This window comes from Marmota flaviventris, chromosome 8 (genome assembly GCF_047511675.1).
Source record: "Marmota flaviventris isolate mMarFla1 chromosome 8, mMarFla1.hap1, whole genome shotgun sequence".
NCBI lineage: Eukaryota > Metazoa > Chordata > Mammalia > Rodentia > Sciuridae > Marmota > Marmota flaviventris.
In genome coordinates this window covers 3,243,262-3,262,204 of record NC_092505.1, presented here as the reverse complement: position 1 = coordinate 3,262,204, position 18,943 = coordinate 3,243,262, and the positions used below count along the sequence as shown (strand labels likewise).

The window sequence follows — 18,943 nt, the reverse complement described above, 5'->3', positions numbered from 1 at the left end:
CCCTGCTGCTCCTGCTCCCGTGTGGGAGAGGGTATCTCAGCGCGCGGCGTGGGCTGTAGCAGCCAGAGACCAAGCCAGGCGGCGGGGGGCATCGCAGCAGCGTGGACTCCGGCCAGGAGTGACAGGCTCAGCACTGAGGGCCCGAAGCAGCCAGCTTCACGCTGGACCCAGCAGTGTGCCCTTTAGTACACTTTGCATGAAACTGTTTTTCATAAAACACTAACAATGAAGACGTGAGTCACTGGTTTAAAAATAACCATCCCCCACCCCCCCTCGCCATACAACTGCAAGAAGCAGCTTGGTGCTGCGCGTTGCTGGCCGGCCTTTAGGAAGGGAGAACCAGGTTCCCACCTGCCCGAGACTTTCTCTCCCTTCCGTCACTTGCTTTTCTTCCTTCCACCCCGAGGACAAGGGAGGACGCAGGTGCACAGGGCCAGCCACAGCCCCAGAAGGCCTCCCAGGAGGCACCGGCCAGTTCTCGTGGTCAGGGAAGCCCCTCCTTCTCTGGCACTGGGACCACCGGATTTTCAGTGTAAGATAAATCCCACTTTTATAAGCTGCCTCTGGCTTCTGCCACCTTTCAGGGCCACAGGGCAGCAGCCGAGAAAGCAAGATTGGCAGGGTCCACACCAGGGGCACGAGGGGCTGCTCCTGTTTCGGTGTAAGCTGGGACAGTCATGGGGACAGTCAGACACGCTGAGGACATGTTGGTCACAACTCCACGAGTGCCGTTGCCACTTGTGTCGGGCAGAACAGTTAACGCTAAGCCAAGTTAAGCCCCCTTGGTGTGGAAAGAATGTACTGGGCACGCCTGGGGCTCTTCCTCCCTGTTCCCCACGGAGCCCTTCAGACTCTTGGGGCCAGCCCAGTCACTGGTAGTGGGGACAGGATCAAGAACCCACTTCTGAGAAGTAAACCAATGCCTCATTGCTCTGGAGAATGTCCCATGTGGAGCCCGGTTCTGAGACTGAAGGGAAGAAAGTGGACCAGTCCAGCCCAGAACAGAGACGTGGGGAGCGAGGGGCCACAGAGGCAGGAGGCCCAGGCTGGGACCTGATCAGGAAGGTTGAGAGCGGTCAGCCTTCTGTGGTCTCCCGTCTTTTCTGAGTGCGTGACTTAGGCAGCAGACTCCTCATGCTCCCCGCAGACGTGTCTGAGTGAAGAGGAGGGTTATGGGCTGAGTCCCCCAGAGGCACTGGAGCCCCGACACCTGTCCCTCTGAATTTGAGTGTATTTGGAGACAGGGTCTTTACAGAGGTGACTAAGGTGAGGTCATCCGTGGCCCTGGTCCAACTGACTGGTGTCCTCAGAAGAGACCAGGACACAGACGCACGCCGAGGCTGACCCTGGGAGGACAAGGGGACCCCATCTGCAAGCCATGGAGAGAGGCCCCAGGAGGGACAGCCCGGCCAGCTCCTTGATTTGGACTTCCAGCCTCCAGAACCTGAGAGGATTCCTTCCTTCCCTTGTTTAAGCCCCAGTTTGGGGCTCTTTGTTACGCAGACTGGACTGACTCGCGTGACTGCTGAGATGGAGAAGGAAAGTCTTGGCTCCAGGGAGAGAACAGAGGAGAACCCGGTGTCAGGACGGCCTGTCCCAAGGCCAGCTCTAGCCTCCTGGCCCTCTCCACTCTCTAGGAGGAAAGCCATCAGCTGCAGGCCCAGAGTAGGACTGGCAAGAGCCGGAGGCGCCATGAGGCAGGGCCTTTCCTTTTGCAGAGTCAAGAAGTGCCTCTCATCCAGCGGCCAGAGGACTGGCCTAAGGACCACCTCTCACACCTGGTCACCCTCGTCCTTCAGCCTCCCTACTTCCACAGAGGCCAGAAATGCAGTCAACCTGCTGGACGCAGTGGCCTCACTGGGGTCCCATGGGCCGCTTTGGACAGTTGTCTCCAGCACAGTGACAAGCTTCAGAGGCCACACAGAGAAGCTGCAGGAATGGCCACTGACCCTGGGCATGGGGGAGGCACAAGGCGAGGGTGAGCCTCTGGGAGAGGGGCTCCCCAGGACAGGCCTGGTGCAGGGTCGTGGTGCGAGGGGGAGCAGCCAGGGCCTGGGGGTGGCTGCCAACAGGGCCAAGTAGTGATGCTGAGCTGAGCACATGGGAGCTCCTTCGGCCCTGGATAACCCTGGCCTGCTCCCCCAGCACCCAGAGCTTCCCTCCTTGACTTGGGATGTAAGGTCCAACTACTGCCATGGGCATGGTGGCAGCTGAATTCGCCTCTTCCCTGAGGGGACCCCAGGCCAGCAGCCTTCCCCGTTGTGGCTCTGCGGGCCTTCTCCAGGGAGTTGGTGGGCAGTGCACATCTCAGCCAACAGGAGGGTCCGTGGCGAGCCCTGCCCCTTGGGCCCCTCTGCCTTCCGCACCAGCTCTGTCTTTGATGGCACAAAACTTTGCACCATGAGTCCAGGTTCCTGTCCCTCACCTGGGCGGCCTGGTCAGCGTCTCCAGGAGGGCCACGGAACCCACTCTGCCTGCCAGAGTGGAAGGGACCAGAGACAGATGGCACCTTGGTGAGAATGGAGGTACCTCCCGGGAGGAGCCGTGTCGGGGCCTCCAGAAGACGGGACTCACGTATGCGTGTCCTCTGTGGGCCGGGCCTAGGACGCAGGCGGGAAGGATGCCTGTGCGTCTCAGCTGGCTTCTAGAGCACAGGTGACTCAGTGAAGGCCCCCAGCCCTCTGACTGACTGTCCCTGAGGACCCTGGCACCCCTCCACCTTGTGTGCCGGGGCGACTGTGGAGAGGGCGCCCACCTGCCATCCCTGCAGGACCCAGGCAGTTCTGTGTCCTGCAGATCTTCCTCACCTGAGGCCCAGTTTGTGCTGACCCTGTCCTCTTGGCCAGGTGCAGCCTCCTGCCCCCAGAACATCTGGCAGCTCTGCTTCAAGGGCAGAGCCACAGCTGGCTCCACACCCTGACTCACTTCCCCCCAACTCCCTCTGTACTTGGGTGGCTGTTGTGTTTGTCTTGTAAAAACACAATGGGATGGAATGTTCTAGCAGGTAGCGGAATGTGTTATTCACAGCCTTCCTTTCCCAGCAAGGGTGCCTCGGCCCTGGCCATCCCTCTGGCCAGGCTGCTTCTGCAAGAGAGGTCTCCGAGGGCAGTTCTGCAACTGCCAAGCCTCCAGTCACCAAGGCCCCCAGGGGAGCTGAGTTATAAGCACTGAGGGATTTTTATTTGCTTGTTTAGGCAAATGCGCATAAACAAGTGAGCCCACCGTTCCTCTGGCCCGTCTTTGACACCAGCCCGTGTAGCCCCACATTGCAGACAAGGGCTGGGCCTCGGGGTGGAGGTGAGGTGGGTGGCAGAAGGACAGGCCCCCACCAGGAGAGGCAGAGCAGGATTGGAACCTGCCCAGTAGCAATGCCCTGGTTCTTTGTCACCAAAGCTCCACTTTGCACTGACTGTGCATAAATAATTCGAAAGTGACCTCATCTCCCCAAGAAGCCGCTGGCCTGGGGTCCCCTCCCTGTGGCTGCAGGGGCCCAGTACAGGGCTGCCCTTCCAGGGTGAGGACAAGGATGGGCAAATTCTGGAGAGAGCTCTAAGGCAGCCCCCCCATTAGGCCTCAGCAGCCACCAGGGTACACCTGGTCATGACAGCAGGAACCAGCCCATGCCCACTGGAGACTGGCTGACCTCCTGAGTCACCTTGAGGTGGCCCATCCTGGGCTGACAAAGGGCTCTGTGCACAGTTTCTGTCTTAGTGCCCAGCCACGTTCCTGGGGCCAGGACCTGTGGACAGGAGCTCTGGTCGTATCCAGTGCCATTAGAGGCTGTTTTCCACTGACGCACGCAGAACAGGTTTCCTGAGGGGCCCTGCAGTTTGTGACTGCAGGGCTGTGCTCGAAAGCTTTGTGTGAGCGATAAGCAGGGCACCCACTTGGTGGCTGGCCGTGGGCAGCAGGCCTCGTGTGCCAAGTGCTACACCGTGGACTTTGCAGTAGTTTGATTTACTGGTCACAGTGACTCTTTGTGCTGGTCAGCAGCCTGATCATCCGTCCACTTTTATGTCTGTCAATCGCTCAGTTGACCAAATATTTATCAGATGACTTCTCTGTGTCAGGCTCTGGGCTGGGCCTGGAATTGGAGGTGTTGGGGTCACCTGCTGAAGGCTGAGTGAAGTGAGGACTCAGGCCCTCTCCACGTCTCAGCCTCTGGGCAGCACGGCCTCCCTGGCCAAAGTCAGCACTGTCCATGAACTTGGAGGTGCTGCTCACTTGGGTGGCTCCAGTTTGCAGGTCCCTGGGTGGACTGGTGATGTGTCCAGCAGAGTGGGCAGCAGGCAGGCTTTGCACGTGGGCCCCGGTGAGCAGAGAGACCAGGAGGGCAGCTCCTAAGGGGGCCTTGGTTCTACCTTCCCCAGGTCAAGGAGATCCTGACGGCACTTGGCTTGCTGTCTTGCGCCAACACCCGGACGGGGAGCCTATCAGGCGGCCAGCGGAAGCGCCTGGCCATCGCACTGGAGCTGGTCAACAACCCTCCAGTCATGTTCTTCGATGAGCCCACCAGGTAAGCCAGAGCCAGCCTGCTCTTACAGGGACCCTGCCCGTCCCTCCTGCCTGGGCGCAGCGGGGACTCTGAGCGCTTGACGGAGCGGCTGCTTCACTGTCCACTGCTCAGACACACATGTGCTCGGCCCTGTGCCGTGCATTGATGGTGGGAGCCGGTCTGAGGGAAACGTGCCCGTCTCTCCCGTGACACGGAGTTCCCTGTGCACAGCCACCCTGGCCAGGCCCTCCGGGTGTCCTGGAAGCCACTGCATTAGCTCTTCAGCGGCTCAGAGGAGCCCACAGGAAGGAAGCCCACCGTGAGTGGCTTGCCGACTCCATGCCAGTGAGCCCTGACACCAGTCCTGGGGATGCCCCCTTAGGTTTGAGGCTGTGGGGAGATGCTGGCTCTGGAGCCATAGGCAATGAGTTGGGCCGCCTCTTCCTAGTCACATCATATTCAAGTGTCCCCAGAAGAATGAGCCTCAGGGTTCAGGTGGGCTGCTCTTGAACCAGATTTTATGTCACCTCCTTCCTGCCTGCTCGCTCCCCTCTCCAAAAGCCAGCAGGTCCTGACAGCAGCCTGGGCTGTCTGCAGGGAAGGGCACATCTACCATGTCCGCTCAGCCCAGCCCCGTGCCCACCCTCAGCGGGTGGTACCTAAGGCAGCTCCCTAAAGGTGTCTGAGAAAAAGCGAAGCAAAGAAGCCTTCAGCTCTCCTCCAGCAGGCTGCCTGTCCTGGGAGAGCGAGCTTCGAGGGGCTGCAGGGCACACACTCCTTGCCCTTGCCCTGTCCTGAGGGGTGCAGGGACAGGAGCAGGAGTGGATAGGGCTGGGGCACTGAGAAGGGGAAGGAGAAGAAAGGTCACCCCAGAACCTTCTGGAAAAGAGCCCATGGTGAGCCCATGGAAGAGCCCCTGTGTTCAGTGAAGCACCTGACAGAGTGTACCCCGGCCCAGGTGCCCCAAAGCCACCCCTCTGTGGCTGACACCCATCCCCAGTGCTGCCCCCAGTGGGCCCAGGGGCAGGGGATTGCAACTGCTACCCAGAATGCTTCTTGGAACTACACTTCTGCAGTCCCCCTCCCAAGACAGGTGGGGACCCCCTGTCCCCCACCCAGGTTCCTCAGCAAGACTTGCTGGTCCCCTAGTAGCACGCAGGACACTCTGCTGTGGCCCCTCTCCGCAGCTCTGAGGCGGAGCAGAGCCTGACCTTGAGGACCTGCAGGGGCAGCTCTGGCCCATGCCTCCACGGCAGCGGCTTCCCAGCCCCTCCAGGACCTGGGGCAGCGGGCTGTCCCTGCTGCCCGGTGTCTTATGGTACCCTTGACTTGCAGCGGCCTGGACAGTGCCTCCTGCTTCCAGGTGGTGTCCCTGATGAAGGGGCTGGCCCAGGGAGGCCGGTCCATCGTCTGCACCATCCACCAGCCCAGTGCCAAGCTCTTTGAGCTCTTCGACCAGGTATGAGTTCCCAGCACCCTCCTGGACCCCTTCCAGCTACTGCCTGGGCCCCTCCTAGCCCCCACCCTGGACCCCTGCCCCAGACCCCCACCCCGGCCTCCCAGCCAGGTTGAGGCAGGTCGGACACTCCCTCCCATGAGTCCTGGGTGTCTGCTGACTGGCTGACGGGAAGCCTCTGCCGCTGTGGTCATCAAGGCCAATGGATGCCTTCTCTTTCCTCACCGTCCACAGCTTTACGTCCTCAGTCAAGGACAATGTGTGTACCGGGGGAAGGTCTCCAACCTGGTGCCGTACTTGAGGGGTTTGGGCCTGAACTGCCCCACCTACCACAACCCAGCAGATTTTGGTGAGTGGCGCCCAGACCAGATGGGAGGAGGGGCTTCACATTGATCTGAAGAATTGCTCGACTATCCCTCAAGTGGCTCGGGGCCCTCTGGGTGGAATTTGTCGAGAACAAAGGAGTTTCCTCGTCTCCCGGTGGACACATCTGATGGCCAGCTCTGTGTCCTCACCTCATGATGTCATTGGTCCCTGGAGTTAGGGCCCACCCTACATCCAGGATAAACTCCTCTCAAATCCACGACTCACCCCCTGCGAAGACCCTTCCCCAGGTCACACTGAGGCTCCAGGTGGACATCCCCCCTGGTCTTCCCGCCTCAGCCTCTCTCTCTCAGTCATATTTCTTTAGATCTCTGGCCTTACGCCCCGGAACCCCATGACTGCCGTGGCACTATTTCCAAGTTAGGCTTAGCAAGCACTGCTCCTGGGAATGTTTCTCACTCCCGAGGGGCAGGCTGCGATGACGCAGGAGGGGAGAGACCGGGAGACAGGGACACTGGGAGGAAGCGAGAGGTGAGGGACAGCTCCGATCAGAGGGAAGGCTTGAGCATTTTTGGAAGCCGTGGTGGAACTAGTTCATAGTCCATAGTTTATGAACGAGAGTTCCACCGGAGAGAAGGGACAGGTGGGCAGGGGAGGGGAGGTGAGACCCAAAGCCTGCATGAAGGTGAGCTTGCAGAGGAAGGGCGACGGAAGGAGAAGAAATGGGCACCCGGGAGGGTGCAGAGGCCCTGGGAGACAAGGTGCTCCCTCAGGGTGCTCTGCTGAGAGGGGAGCCCAGGGCTATGGCCCCGGGTGGGTGAGGGACAGCTGGAGCTTGGAGACCTTGCCTGACGACCCAGCATGGCCTGACGCAGGGTTTTCTGTGGGAGTGCTTGGCACCCAGCTTCCAGCCTGGGAAGGGAGCAGACTTCCGGGGACAGGGAGCTTTGGGCATCAGGCGGGATGGTGTCCAGTGGGAACCAGGGCAGGGCACAGGGAGGAAGTTGGGGAGCAGAGGGTTGGAGAGTGCCGAGGCCTCTGCCCAGGAGTGGGGTGAGCAGAGGAGGCTGGGGCAGAAGGGGGCTCGACCCAGCGAGTCTGGACGCTGGGGGAGGGAGGCTGGGGTGACACTGCACCAGGACCTGAGGGTACGGGTGGCTGTCCCATGGCCTCGGGCACCCAGCACACCATGCCGTGGTGGGCATTCCTCCTCCGTGGTCTCCTGGGACTCCGTGGGCTTGGTACACGGCCCAGGTGAGCTCTTTGCAGAGGAGCCTGCCGCCTGCAGGGTGTGGCTGGGCAGGCGTTCAGTGAGCTGGGGGAGTAAGGCCCTAGCCGGGCTTTCCAGGCCCCCTGACCCTGCTGTCCACCCGCCGACGTCCTCCAGCCATGCTGGGGCTTTGAGGGCCTGGTGCCGACTGGTGAACGATGTGGCCTCCGACACTGCCGTCACCAGGGGCGTCTCCGGGACTGCTGGGATACTGCCTAGCCCTCCCACAGGCCCCAGGGAGCCTGTGGTCCCCGTCCTGCGGTGGCACACCTGTCCCGGGCCTGGTCTAACCCCCTCCTGTGTCCCGGCAGTCATGGAGGTGGCTTCGGGCGAGTACGGCGATCAGAACGGCCGCCTGGTGAGAGCAGTGCGGGAGGGCCTGTGCGACTCCGACTACAAGAGAGACCTCGCGGGGGACGCCGAGGTGAACCCCTTCCTCTGGCACCGGCCCCCCGAAGAGGTAAAGCAGGCAAATGGATTGACGGGATGGGGACAGGTGACGCAGGCCCCAGAGCCCAGGGTGCCCCCCCCCCCCGCACGCGGGTACCCCTGCTTCGCGTGGAGACATGGCGGTCTGGGGGCTCACCAGTGCCCTTTCCGCCGTGTCCCCAGGATTCTGCCTCCATGGAGGGCTGCCACAGCTTCTCCGCCAGCTGCCTCACCCAGTTCTGCATCCTCTTCAGAAGGACCTTCCTCAGCATCATGAGGGACTCGGTAAGAGCGTCCTCTGGGCCTGTGAGGGCCCTTCTCTGGACTCACCCGACCCAGCTTCCAGGTGGCTTTTCTGCCACTTGCATTAGTCCTCTGTCACTGCTGTCTGTCAATGTGGTGACCGACAATCCCAAGACGTCTGTCCACATGAGCCAGCGCATGTCTGGCTGGTGCTGAGGGGGGGTGGCAGCTCAGCCCCATCTGTCTGGTCCTGGGGCTGGGGACGGAGGAACAGCTCCCATCTGGACTGTCCTCCTGGAGCCTCACAGAGGGGGCAGTGCAAGAGGGAAGCCAGGGGGCAGCAGTGGTCACTGGTGCTCATGGTCCAAACAGGCCAGGTGGCCGAGCCCCCATCAGGGTGGAAGGGGAGTGCACCCCTTCAGAAGAGCAGCCCAAGGTGTGAGCACTGGGTGGGTCAGCGGCCCTTGATAGGGAAGGAGCGGGTGAGTGGGAGCCCTAATAACACCAGCCGTGTAAGTGGACAGGCTGGCCACCTGGCTGGGAGAGGCAGGGGCGCAGCCCGTGGTCTGCGGTGCAGGCCTACCGATCCCCAGCCTGCTCTCCCCGCTGCCCTGGCCCCTTCCTGTTAGCTGGCCTCGAGGAGAAGTGAATATGGTAGTCAGCACTCCCTAACGCCACAGAGCTGGCCGCGCGGGACACGCCTGTGGCTTGGGCCAGGGCGAGGGCTTGTTTCCCTGGGGCCGGGGGGATGGCACGTAAGACCCCCAGCCCAGAAGCCAGGCTCCTGCACAGGGTGAGGTCCGTGTCCGCCCAGGTCCTGACGCACCTGCGGATCACCTCCCACATCGGGATCGGCCTCCTCATTGGCCTGCTCTACCTGGGCATCGGGAATGAAGCCAAGAAGGTGTTGAGCAACTCTGGCTTCCTCTTCTTCTCCATGCTCTTCCTCATGTTTGCCGCCCTCATGCCCACCGTTCTGACCTGTGAGTGACGCCCTCGCCCCGCCCTCCGGTCCCTGGATTCCTACCCAGCAGTGGGGGCCAGGGCCAGCCTGACCAGTAGATGGGTTCTCTGAACACAGGGTCCTGTTTCTTCAAAGTCCATTTATATGTGGACAGATGCAGGTTTTATTGTATTTGCTGTTAGACACCAAAATACGGTGTTTACGCCAAAGGACCGAATCTCTAATGGAAGACGGTCAGATACAGTAGACGGAGGTGGAGGGACATTTCCCTAGGGTTTACTAATCCGGAGCCCTCACATTCAGCGACGTAAGCACGTGCAGTTCAGTGTGGGCATGGCCTGGGACGCGTGCTTTGGGATGGACAGGTGCTTTGGGATGGAATTCCAGGCAATTCTAGCCTGCTCTTGACCATCTTGCGCTGCATGGTGAACAGCTGGTGCCCCACAGGACCCACATACACAGGCGTCCTGCCTGAGCTGCCCTGAGTCTCCAAGAGCAGTGTGCCCTCAGCCCACGGGATGGGCAGCCTGAGTGGGCCCCAGGTGGTGGCGGGAGCAAGAGCTAGGCGGGGTCTTCCTCACCGCCCTGTTCACCACGACTTTGGCTCGGGGAGGGCTGGCCATTTCCCCAGGCTGCCAAGCCCTTCGTCTTGTGCTGAGCCTGGAGAGGCCGGGTGCAGGCAGGTGCTGTGCTGAGCGCCCGTGGCTCAGCCCGAGGTGCTGTGGGGACTGCCGTGTGACCCTCTCTTCTGCGTGGTCGCCTAGTTCCCCTGGAGATGGGCGTCTTCCTTCGGGAACACCTGAACTACTGGTACAGCCTGAAGGCCTACTACCTGGCCAAGACCATGGCCGACGTCCCCTTCCAGGTGTGTCCGCGGGCTGTCCTTTGGAGGCAGGGCCGGGGGTGGGAGGTCTGGAAGCAGGTGGGGCTGTCCAGGGCTGACGGGCTCTGTTGTCCCCAGGTCATGTTCCCCGTGGCCTACTGCAGCATCGTGTACTGGATGACCTCGCAGCCGTCGGACGCTGTGCGCTTCGTCCTCTTTGCTGCCCTGGGCACCATGACCTCCCTGGTGGCTCAGTCTCTAGGCCTGCTGATCGGAGCGGCCTCCACGTCCCTGCAGGTACCTGCAGAGCAGCGCTGCGGGTGGGCTCCCTCCACCAGCCTGCCTGGCCCCGCTGCCCGGGTGGGGCTCCCACCCTCCCTGAGACCTTCCTCTGAATTCTGCCCTGACCAGGTTGGTCCCAAGGGGAGGAAGGCATTGTCCTGGGTGGCCAGGAGAGGTGCACTGACAGCAGACAGTGGCTACAGCATGGGCACTTATGGAGCGCCTGCTGCATGCTGCCATGCCTCTCCACTGTTGCTAGACCTTAGCTCACTTAGTCCCAAACACACCATTTTACGGGTGGGGAGACTAAGGCCCAGAAAGGCAAAGGGACTTGTTGGGGGTCACACAGCTGGCTCCAGGCCACGCCCCCAGTCCCTGCAGCGTGGTTGGGTCTGCGCTACTCAGTCATCCCTGGGACACCCCCCTTTACATGCACCTGCTCCCCACCCCGCCCCATCCCTGTTGTCTCAAGAAGCCTGGTTCCACCCCCCTGGACCTGCCAAACCACACCTCCGGCTCAGGGTCTCGGGCCAGTCCTATCCTTGGGAATGAGAGGCCCTGAGGTCCCGGACAGTTCCTGGATTGTCCACCGCCAGCAGCGGCTTAGCCTCTGGGGCCTTTGTCTCCTCACCTGTGGGTGGGATAGCGGTGGTGTCCACCTCGTGGCATTGTGACAAGGGTGAAAGATGACACTGCAGAGAAGGTGCTAGGCGCCCGCCCCAGCCAGGCCACAGGGACACCCGTACCCCCTCCTCTAAATGGCCCTGAGCGCTGAGGGCACACTCTGAGCCTGCCACGCTGGCCCAGCCCCCAGAGGCCTGGCTTCCCCTCCCGCCCTCTGGGGACACTGCACCTCCCCACGGCTCCCACTCACGCCAGCTGGGCGCCTCCCGCACCTCAGGAGCACTTTCTGTCCAGTTCACCTGCTGCCCAGCAAGCTGCCCAGGCCTCCTGCTGCCTCTCGCCCTCCAGGCAGCCTGCCTCAGGATCCCGCGCAGCCCTGCTGCCGGCCCTGTGGACCACAGTGTCCTGCTCCAGGGCTGGCCTCAGTGTCCTGCTCCAGGGCCGGCCACACCCAGGGCAGCTCCACCCACAGCCCTGCACGCACCCACCAGGCCACCTGGGCCAGGATGCCCCCTGACACCCACCACACACACACACTGCAGGTACACACACACGTCACACACACACAGCATAGATAACACACGTCACACACACACACACCACAGATACACGCCACAGATAACACACATAGAGTACACCCACCACAGATACACACAGTCGTCACACACACACAGTGCAGATAACACACATGTCACACACATACACCACAGATACACGCCACAGATAACACACATAGAGTACACACACCACAGATACACACACATGTCACACACACCATAGATACACAACACATCACCCACATACCACAGAATCACACACATGTCACACCACACACACACACCACAGATACACACCATAGATACACACATACAGTACACACACAATATACACACACACCACAGATACACACATGTTGCACACACACACACCTTAGATACACACCATATATACCACAGATACACACCATAGATACACACATACAGTAAACACACCAGATACATACACCCCACAGATAAAGACCACACACACGCCACACATACTGCAAATGCACACATACACACACACCACAGATACACACCACACACACCAGAAATACACATACACTACTACACACCGCAGATACACTCACATATACTATACACAATACATATGCACATACACTACACACATCACAGATACACACCACACACCACAAATGCACACACACACCACAGATACATATACTACACACACCACAGTATACATACACTATATACACCACGTATACACACATATATACATATACACACATATCCATATACACTACACACACCATACACACACCACAAATGCACACACACATCACACACCCATACACACACCACAGATACACATACACTATACACACCATGTATACACACCACACACACACCACACCACAGATACATATACTACACACACCACGTATCCACATACACTACACACACCACACACATATCACAAATGCACACACACACCACACACACACACACACAACCACAGATACACATACACTATACACACCATGTATACACACCACACCTCAGATACGTATACTACACACACCACGTATCCACATACACTACACACACCATAGATACATGCTCTACACATACCACAGATATACACATATATACATACAACACACACACATGCCACAGGTGCATATACCACTCATACCACATACTGCACATACACACACTACACATGACACACAGCACACGTACCACACTATAAATATACATACCTCATACCACACAACCAAATACACCTTGCACCACACACAGCACAACACACATGCACATATACATCATATACCACACCCCCCCACACACACCCACCTTGCACACACCACACATACCCACACACACTTGTCACACCACACTTGCACGCATACTTGCCCCCGGTGGATTGTGAGTGGACTGTAAGTCAAGCCACTGTGCTGTGCTGCTGTCACCCAGGTGGTGACAGCCCTAGGTGTGCCATGCCTGGGAGAGGCTGGAGCCCTGCCCTCAGGACCTGGTGAGCAGGCACTGTCCTCAGCTGCCCCCTGAGGAGGGTGTCTTCTAGTGGGACCTGCAGGGGACCTGGCATCAGCCTGGCTTAGAGACTGAGGTGTCCCAAAGAGGGTCCCCAGAGACAGAGATACCACCCAGGGGTCAGCTCCAGGGATGGTGCAGGCCTGCCCCCCTCAGGCACGCTGGTCGCCTTCCCAGAAGACACTGGCCACCTTGCTGGAGGATGCTTCCCTCCCACTCCCCTCCTCCGCAGGGCTGGGCAAGCCACTCTGCAGGAGACCAGCCCCAGCCCTGCAGGAGACCAGCCCCTGGCCCTGCAGGAGACCAGCCCCGGCCCTGCAGGAGACCAGCCCCGGCCCTGCAGGAGACCAGCCCCTGGCCCTGCAGGAGACCAGCCCCGGCCCTGAGGCCGTGCTCTCTGCTGCCGGCCTGCTCCCACTCTGGCCCTTTGGGGCTCATCTTCTAGCCAAGGATGACTGTCCTCAGGGCCACTGTGCAGGAACTCAGGAGGACTCCCCAGTTTCCCCCAGTAAGTCCTGTGTCCCTGCCTTGTCCCCAGGTGGCGACGTTCGTGGGTCCTGTGACGGCCATCCCAGTCCTCCTGTTCTCAGGGTTCTTCGTCAGCTTCGACACCATCCCGACGTACCTGCAGTGGATGTCCTACATCTCCTACGTCAGGTAGCGTGGGCAGTGGCAGGGAGGATGTGAAGTGACAGGGTCACATCACTGCTAATGAGCTTGTGTTCACAGAGGCCACTTTGTGCCCGCCAGCCAAGCGCATCCCAGAGAAGGGGCGTCTGTGCCTTTCATTCATTTCCTAGTTTGGTGAGGGTGTGCCCCACCCTCACCAACACCTGCACACACACGTGCATGCACACGCACACACAGGCACCCACACGAATACACACACAGAGCAGGGACGTCAGACCCTGGAGAAGCCCCTGTGTGCCCTCATATTTGGGTGTGTCTGGGAGCCACCTTGGGCGGCTTCTGTATTTTACTTGGAAAAAGTCACAACAAGGTCCTGGTGGCTGGTAAATGTTAAGAGGAAATCCACTGGGGAACAGGTCATCTTGCTAACATCCCAGCGTCACTGCACAAGAGCCTCAGGCCCAGGGACCGTGGTTTCTGAATGGCTCTTGGCATGTGGCCCTTCTGTGGACAGTGCCCAACTTTAGAGCTTCACCCGCCCCCACTGCAGCCAGTCCAGGTGACACACACAGTCCGAGCTGGGCACAAGTGCTGCTCTTCTGGAAGGTCAGCCCAGACCCAGGTGCGTTGTTCAGGAGAAGGAAGCCGACACAAAGGCCCGCAGAAGGGTTTCCCCAAACACGTGTGTGCAGCCGAGCAAACCAGAGGCCTGGTCTGTATTCTGAAAATGAGTGTTTTTGTTCTGGCTGGGCGAGGCGGGCACAGAGCCACAGAGGGTACACAGCGTTTTATCCAAGTGCTTGTATGTCCAGGCCAGGGTGCCCAGCCCCCCGGTCACATCTAACCATTAAAAGGTGCGCAGTATTGGAAGGAATCCAGTGTCCGTCAGCTCATTCGCCACTAAGTGGGTGCATCTGCTCATCCCGTTGCGTTTTGCTGGAGGAAACAAAATTGGGAAGAAGCCTAGTGGGGCTGTTTCTTGGGCTCAGCTCAGGGCACTGTTGAGAAGCTCAGAAGCTTCCGGAAAGAAAGCTGTGGGGGTCTGGAGGCCTGCGGGGCGTCGGGCAGCAGACTGGCCTGGGAGTGGCTGAGCAGGCGGGCGGCCCCATGCCGGCGCTTTCCTCCCCAGGTATGGCTTCGAGGGCGTCATCCTCTCCATCTACGGGCTGGACCGAGAGGACCTGCACTGCGACATCGACGAGACCTGCCACTTCCAGAAGTCGGAGGCCATCTTGCGCGAGCTGGACGTGGAGAACGCCAAGCTGTACCTGGACTTCATCGTCCTTGGGGTTTTCTTCATCTCCCTGCGCCTCATCGCCTATTTTGTCCTGCGGTACAAGATCCAGGCAGAGAGGTAAAAGCCCCGGATGGCTGCAAGGAGCAAACGAGACATGTGGCCGAGGGCCCTGAGTCGCCGCGCGGCCTGCGCCCGGGACGAGACTGGAGACCATGCGGGCTGGAGGGCTCTGAGTTTGCTCCTCCGCCCGGCTGGGTCGGTTCTTCTCTCCATCACCTTTTCTAGCTGTAACTAGGAAGATGTAGAAAGGTTTGTTTTTTACACACAGGATTTAAAACCGCCACAGCTGGTGACGAGGGGCTCCCGCGGAAAGGCTCTTCCTGAGGCCCGGTGACGCTTGTCCTCCCTGAAGGTTGCCTGGGACCTGGATATCCTGGGGCAGGAAGTGCGAGGGCAGGACCCCACATTAGGACTGCGGTTTCTAAGGTCATCTTCCTGAGGTTTATCTCTTCTCCATCAGAGTCACTTTTCCAGCCAAAAGTTGATAAATTGCATTCATTTTAAGAAACTGTATCTTTTTAGCACTTGCTGAGGACTTACCCAGGGTAAATTCCACGCTCTGTGTAGAGGTACAGGGGTTCAGCCTGATGCCAGAGTGGGTCGGCTGCAGGGGGAGCCCGTGAAAGGTGCAGGTGCCACTGCAGGAGGAGTGGCTCCACACCACCCCACTCCCCAGGCAGCACTGCCCAGCTGACCACAGCTGTAGGACCAGGTGGCCACCTCTTGCAAGCCCTTTTCATTCCCATGTGCTTCTTATTTTAAGCAGACTACATTGTTTCTTCCTAACTTTCTGACCACCTTCATTTTTCCTAAAAAAGAAAAAATATTGTGTAGAAGATAACCCCTGTTGATTTCTAAAGAGGTCTCCTCCTGGCTCCTCTCCCACACCATCTACCTCCGCAGAACCCGGGAAGCTGAGCTTAGGGCAGTTGCAGCTGTGGCCTGGGGAGATGAGTCAGCTGGAGCAGCTGGTGAGGGGAGCAGCTGGACCAGAGGGGGCCGTGCCATGAGACCCTTCTTTTTCCAGAACATCTGTGCTAGAGCCCTCTCCTGTGAAGGCTGTGTTTTGCGTGGGCAGGTCGCTAACCTCTCTGAGCCAGTGTCCTCGCCTGTAAATAATTGCACTAGACCATGCGCCAGGTCCCTTCCAGCTCCAGAAGGTTCTGAGGTCCCTCGCTCGTGGCCCCAAAGCTTTCGTTCCCTGCTGGTAGAGAATGGAACGTGTCTGGATTTTACTTCCACGTGCATCTGGTTGGAAAATGCTTAGAGAGTCTTTTTATTTTTTTCACTCCTTGATCTTTTTTTAGTAAATCCAATTGAAATGCAAGTAAAGTGTAGTTTTAAGTTTGCTTGTTCTGTACAGATATGGCCTTCTAGATTCAGTTTGTAACCAGGGTCAAACTTTGCCTTTATAAAAGTCTTCATTTGATTTCAAGTGTGAGACGTTGCACACAGGGGAGGCCTGGGAATGGAGCTGGAAAAGCGAAAGCCCTGTGTAGAGCCCCAGAGACCCCCAGGCGGGGCCAGCCCAGAAGCCCCCACCTCCACCCCCACCCCCGGCGCTCATGGAGCCTTCCTGCAAGGGGCAGCGCCATAGGGCCACAGGACATGTGCTCCAAAGACAGCTCCCTTCTTGCAGAGCCTGAGACTGCAGTGCCACACCTCGGCAAGTTCAGAAGGGACCCTGAGGTTCCTCTAGATTTAGAATCTGTTTCCCAAGAGCACCAAAGCCCTCTGAAGGGATTCTGCTTCCCCATTTCCAATTTCCACTGTGACAGATTATTTTTCCCTTAATAAATAAGGATCTGATTGGGGTCCTTCCAAGGGACAGATCTCTGGGACAGATCTCGGGCTGTCCGCAGCTGGAAGGGAAGGCACATGCCAACTGTGACAGGGTTATTTTAAAGGCACCCATCCCTCAGCACAGTGTTGCTGGCCCCTTCCCTGCAGTCCTGAGAGGGCAGCCAGGCAGGCCAGAGGCCTTCCACCCCCTCCCGGTGCGCCCTCCCGGTGCCCTCCCTCTCCCAGGGTGGCTGTGTGTCTACAGACATACGTGCACAGGAACGTGCTGGTGTGCAGACCTGCTCCAGGTGCGTGTCCGGTACTGTGGGTCTCCCTGTCACCCTGCTGACCTTGTGTTCCCGGGTGCTTTGTGAATACCTGCCCGCGTGAGCTAGGTAGGACAGCAACCAAGCAGCCAGCTGTGTTTCTAAATCATGGCGGTCAAGCTGCATGACAGCGCTCCTTCCTGTGCCGGGATGTGACCCAGACAGCGCCCCGCGTCTGATGCCTTTGGTGACTTCTGGCTGTAACATCCCTCCCCTGCTCCCCACCTCGTCTGAGAGTCCACGGCCCCCACTTCTCCACTTCTACTCTGCTGGACATCAGCAGACAGTTAAGCCCCTCTCAAGTTCCTTTGAGTGGGCAGGCCTGTCCCCAGGGAGGGGAGCAGCCCTGGAGCACCTGACAGAGCTGGGGCTCGAATATGACCCCGCCACCTGGGGGCACCTTCAGGACCAGGGCAGGCACCATGAGGGTTTTAGGTGAAAACTCATGTCAGAAGCCCCCAGAGGGTCGTTTTCCCCACTGGAGGTCAGGCGTGGTCAGTGTCCACGAGGTAGCAGCCACCTTCGTGGGTGTCAGAGGGCAGAGCACAGGGTGCCATGTGCTGAGCCAGCTGCCCTGCGGGTCCCTCTGTTCCTTTGCTCCTTCATCAAATCTCCCCTGATCCAGCCACGGCCTGGTGCTGTCCTGGGCCTGGCCGAGGGAGCTCCAGGCCACCCCTGGCTGTGCCTGGAGGCTCCGTCCTCTTGCAGGTGAGGAAAGCTGAGGCTGGAGAGGCCAGGCTGTGCTGCGGCCCCGGAGCTAGGAAGAGCAGAGGGGGCTGGAACCTCGGGCCAACCCCATGTCCCTGCTTTTTACTTTGCTCTGCTGCCTCCTGTTCATCACATGCAAATGTACCGGAGACGCTTCGGCAAGTATAAGTGCAATAGTACATCAGCAGATACTCGTTCAGTTATGCGTCTTGCCAAGCAGATGGCCGAGGTGAGGGAGGTCTGCATCTCTCTCCTTTGAGGGCCTTATATCCAGTGCCATTTGGGCGTTGCTGGCTGGCCTGGGGCTGCTGTCAGCTTGTCTCAGTGGAGAGGGACCATCCTGCCCTTGCCCGGTCCCAGCACAGCCCCCCTGCAGGGACTGGGGCTCGACGGGGCTGATGTAGCTGTGTGTGTCTACAGACATCCGTGCACATGTGTGCACGGGAACGTGCTGGCGTGCAGACCGGCTCCAGGTGCGTGTCTGGTAGTGTTATTCTGTGGCATTCTTCATCTCAGTAGCAAGGTGGTCTCTGAGCCCTCACTGCCTTCACCCCAAAAGGAAAGAGAGCTTTCTCTCCTCTCGTGCCTGCTGCAGATGGGGAGAGTGTGGTCCTGACCTGCCGAGGCTTCTGTCTGACGCCAGCTAAGTCGGGACAAGACGTCAAACAAAACCCAGTGGGCAGAGGGAGGTGTAGAGTGTATGAAGAGAAAGTCAGATAATTTTAAGGAATAAAGACTGCTAATAAAATATTTTGTATAAAACTTTTTACTTGCATTCAGTGTCAAATGTTTCAAGTGATTGGTTGGGTTTTGCCAAGTGAATTGAGGCTGAGATTGTATTTGGAATCTCCTTGCCCCCTGGAGAGAGCTCTGTTCATTTCCTGATGACACCTCTGCTGTGGTCCCCTTTCCCCCTTGGACAGGTTCTACGTGGACTGTCCCGGGTGTGAGATTCCCTACTGTCCTCTAAGAATCCTCGTCCACATCTCCTGCTGGGTTCACGGGACCCCAACCCCAAAGTGTGCCAGACCAGCTCCAGGCTTGGAGTGATGGTCCTACACGCAGCAGCCCATTTGGGCTTGCCCAGCTGTCCTGCCCCTGGGTCCTGCCCTTGGTCCTCTGCACCACTGCAGGGTCTCCACCCCCAGGACCCAGGGACATTCCAGCAGAGGACGTCCCTGCTGGCTGCTCTAGTGCTGCAGGACATCCATTGCTCAGGCCCAGACTCTGCTG

The 18,943-nt window shown here is 59.0% G+C and overlaps 1 protein-coding gene across 2 annotated transcripts in view; it reads left to right on the top strand.

The window, feature by feature from the left end:
* Abcg1 (ATP binding cassette subfamily G member 1) overlaps positions 1-18,477 on the top strand; it is a 60,310-nt gene extending 41,833 nt beyond the window's left edge. The window contains exons 6-16 of one of the 2 annotated variants that reach the window (XM_027929018.2): positions 4,371-4,516; positions 5,831-5,954; positions 6,186-6,300; positions 7,857-8,005; positions 8,158-8,259; positions 9,032-9,200; positions 9,946-10,046; positions 10,143-10,301; positions 13,506-13,624; positions 14,727-14,951; positions 15,163-18,477. In XM_027929018.2, the coding sequence (XP_027784819.2) occupies positions 4,371-4,516; positions 5,831-5,954; positions 6,186-6,300; positions 7,857-8,005; positions 8,158-8,259; positions 9,032-9,200; positions 9,946-10,046; positions 10,143-10,301; positions 13,506-13,624; positions 14,727-14,951; positions 15,163-15,169 (1,416 nt within the window). In that variant the 3' untranslated portion in view covers positions 15,170-18,477. Of the gene's footprint in view, positions 1-4,370; positions 4,517-5,830; positions 5,955-6,185; positions 6,301-7,856; positions 8,006-8,157; positions 8,260-9,031; positions 9,201-9,945; positions 10,047-10,142; positions 10,302-13,505; positions 13,625-14,726 lie in introns of both variants that reach the window. The other variant, XM_027929019.2, reaches the window with a different exon arrangement.
* The last annotated feature ends 466 nt before the right edge of the window (positions 18,478-18,943 follow it).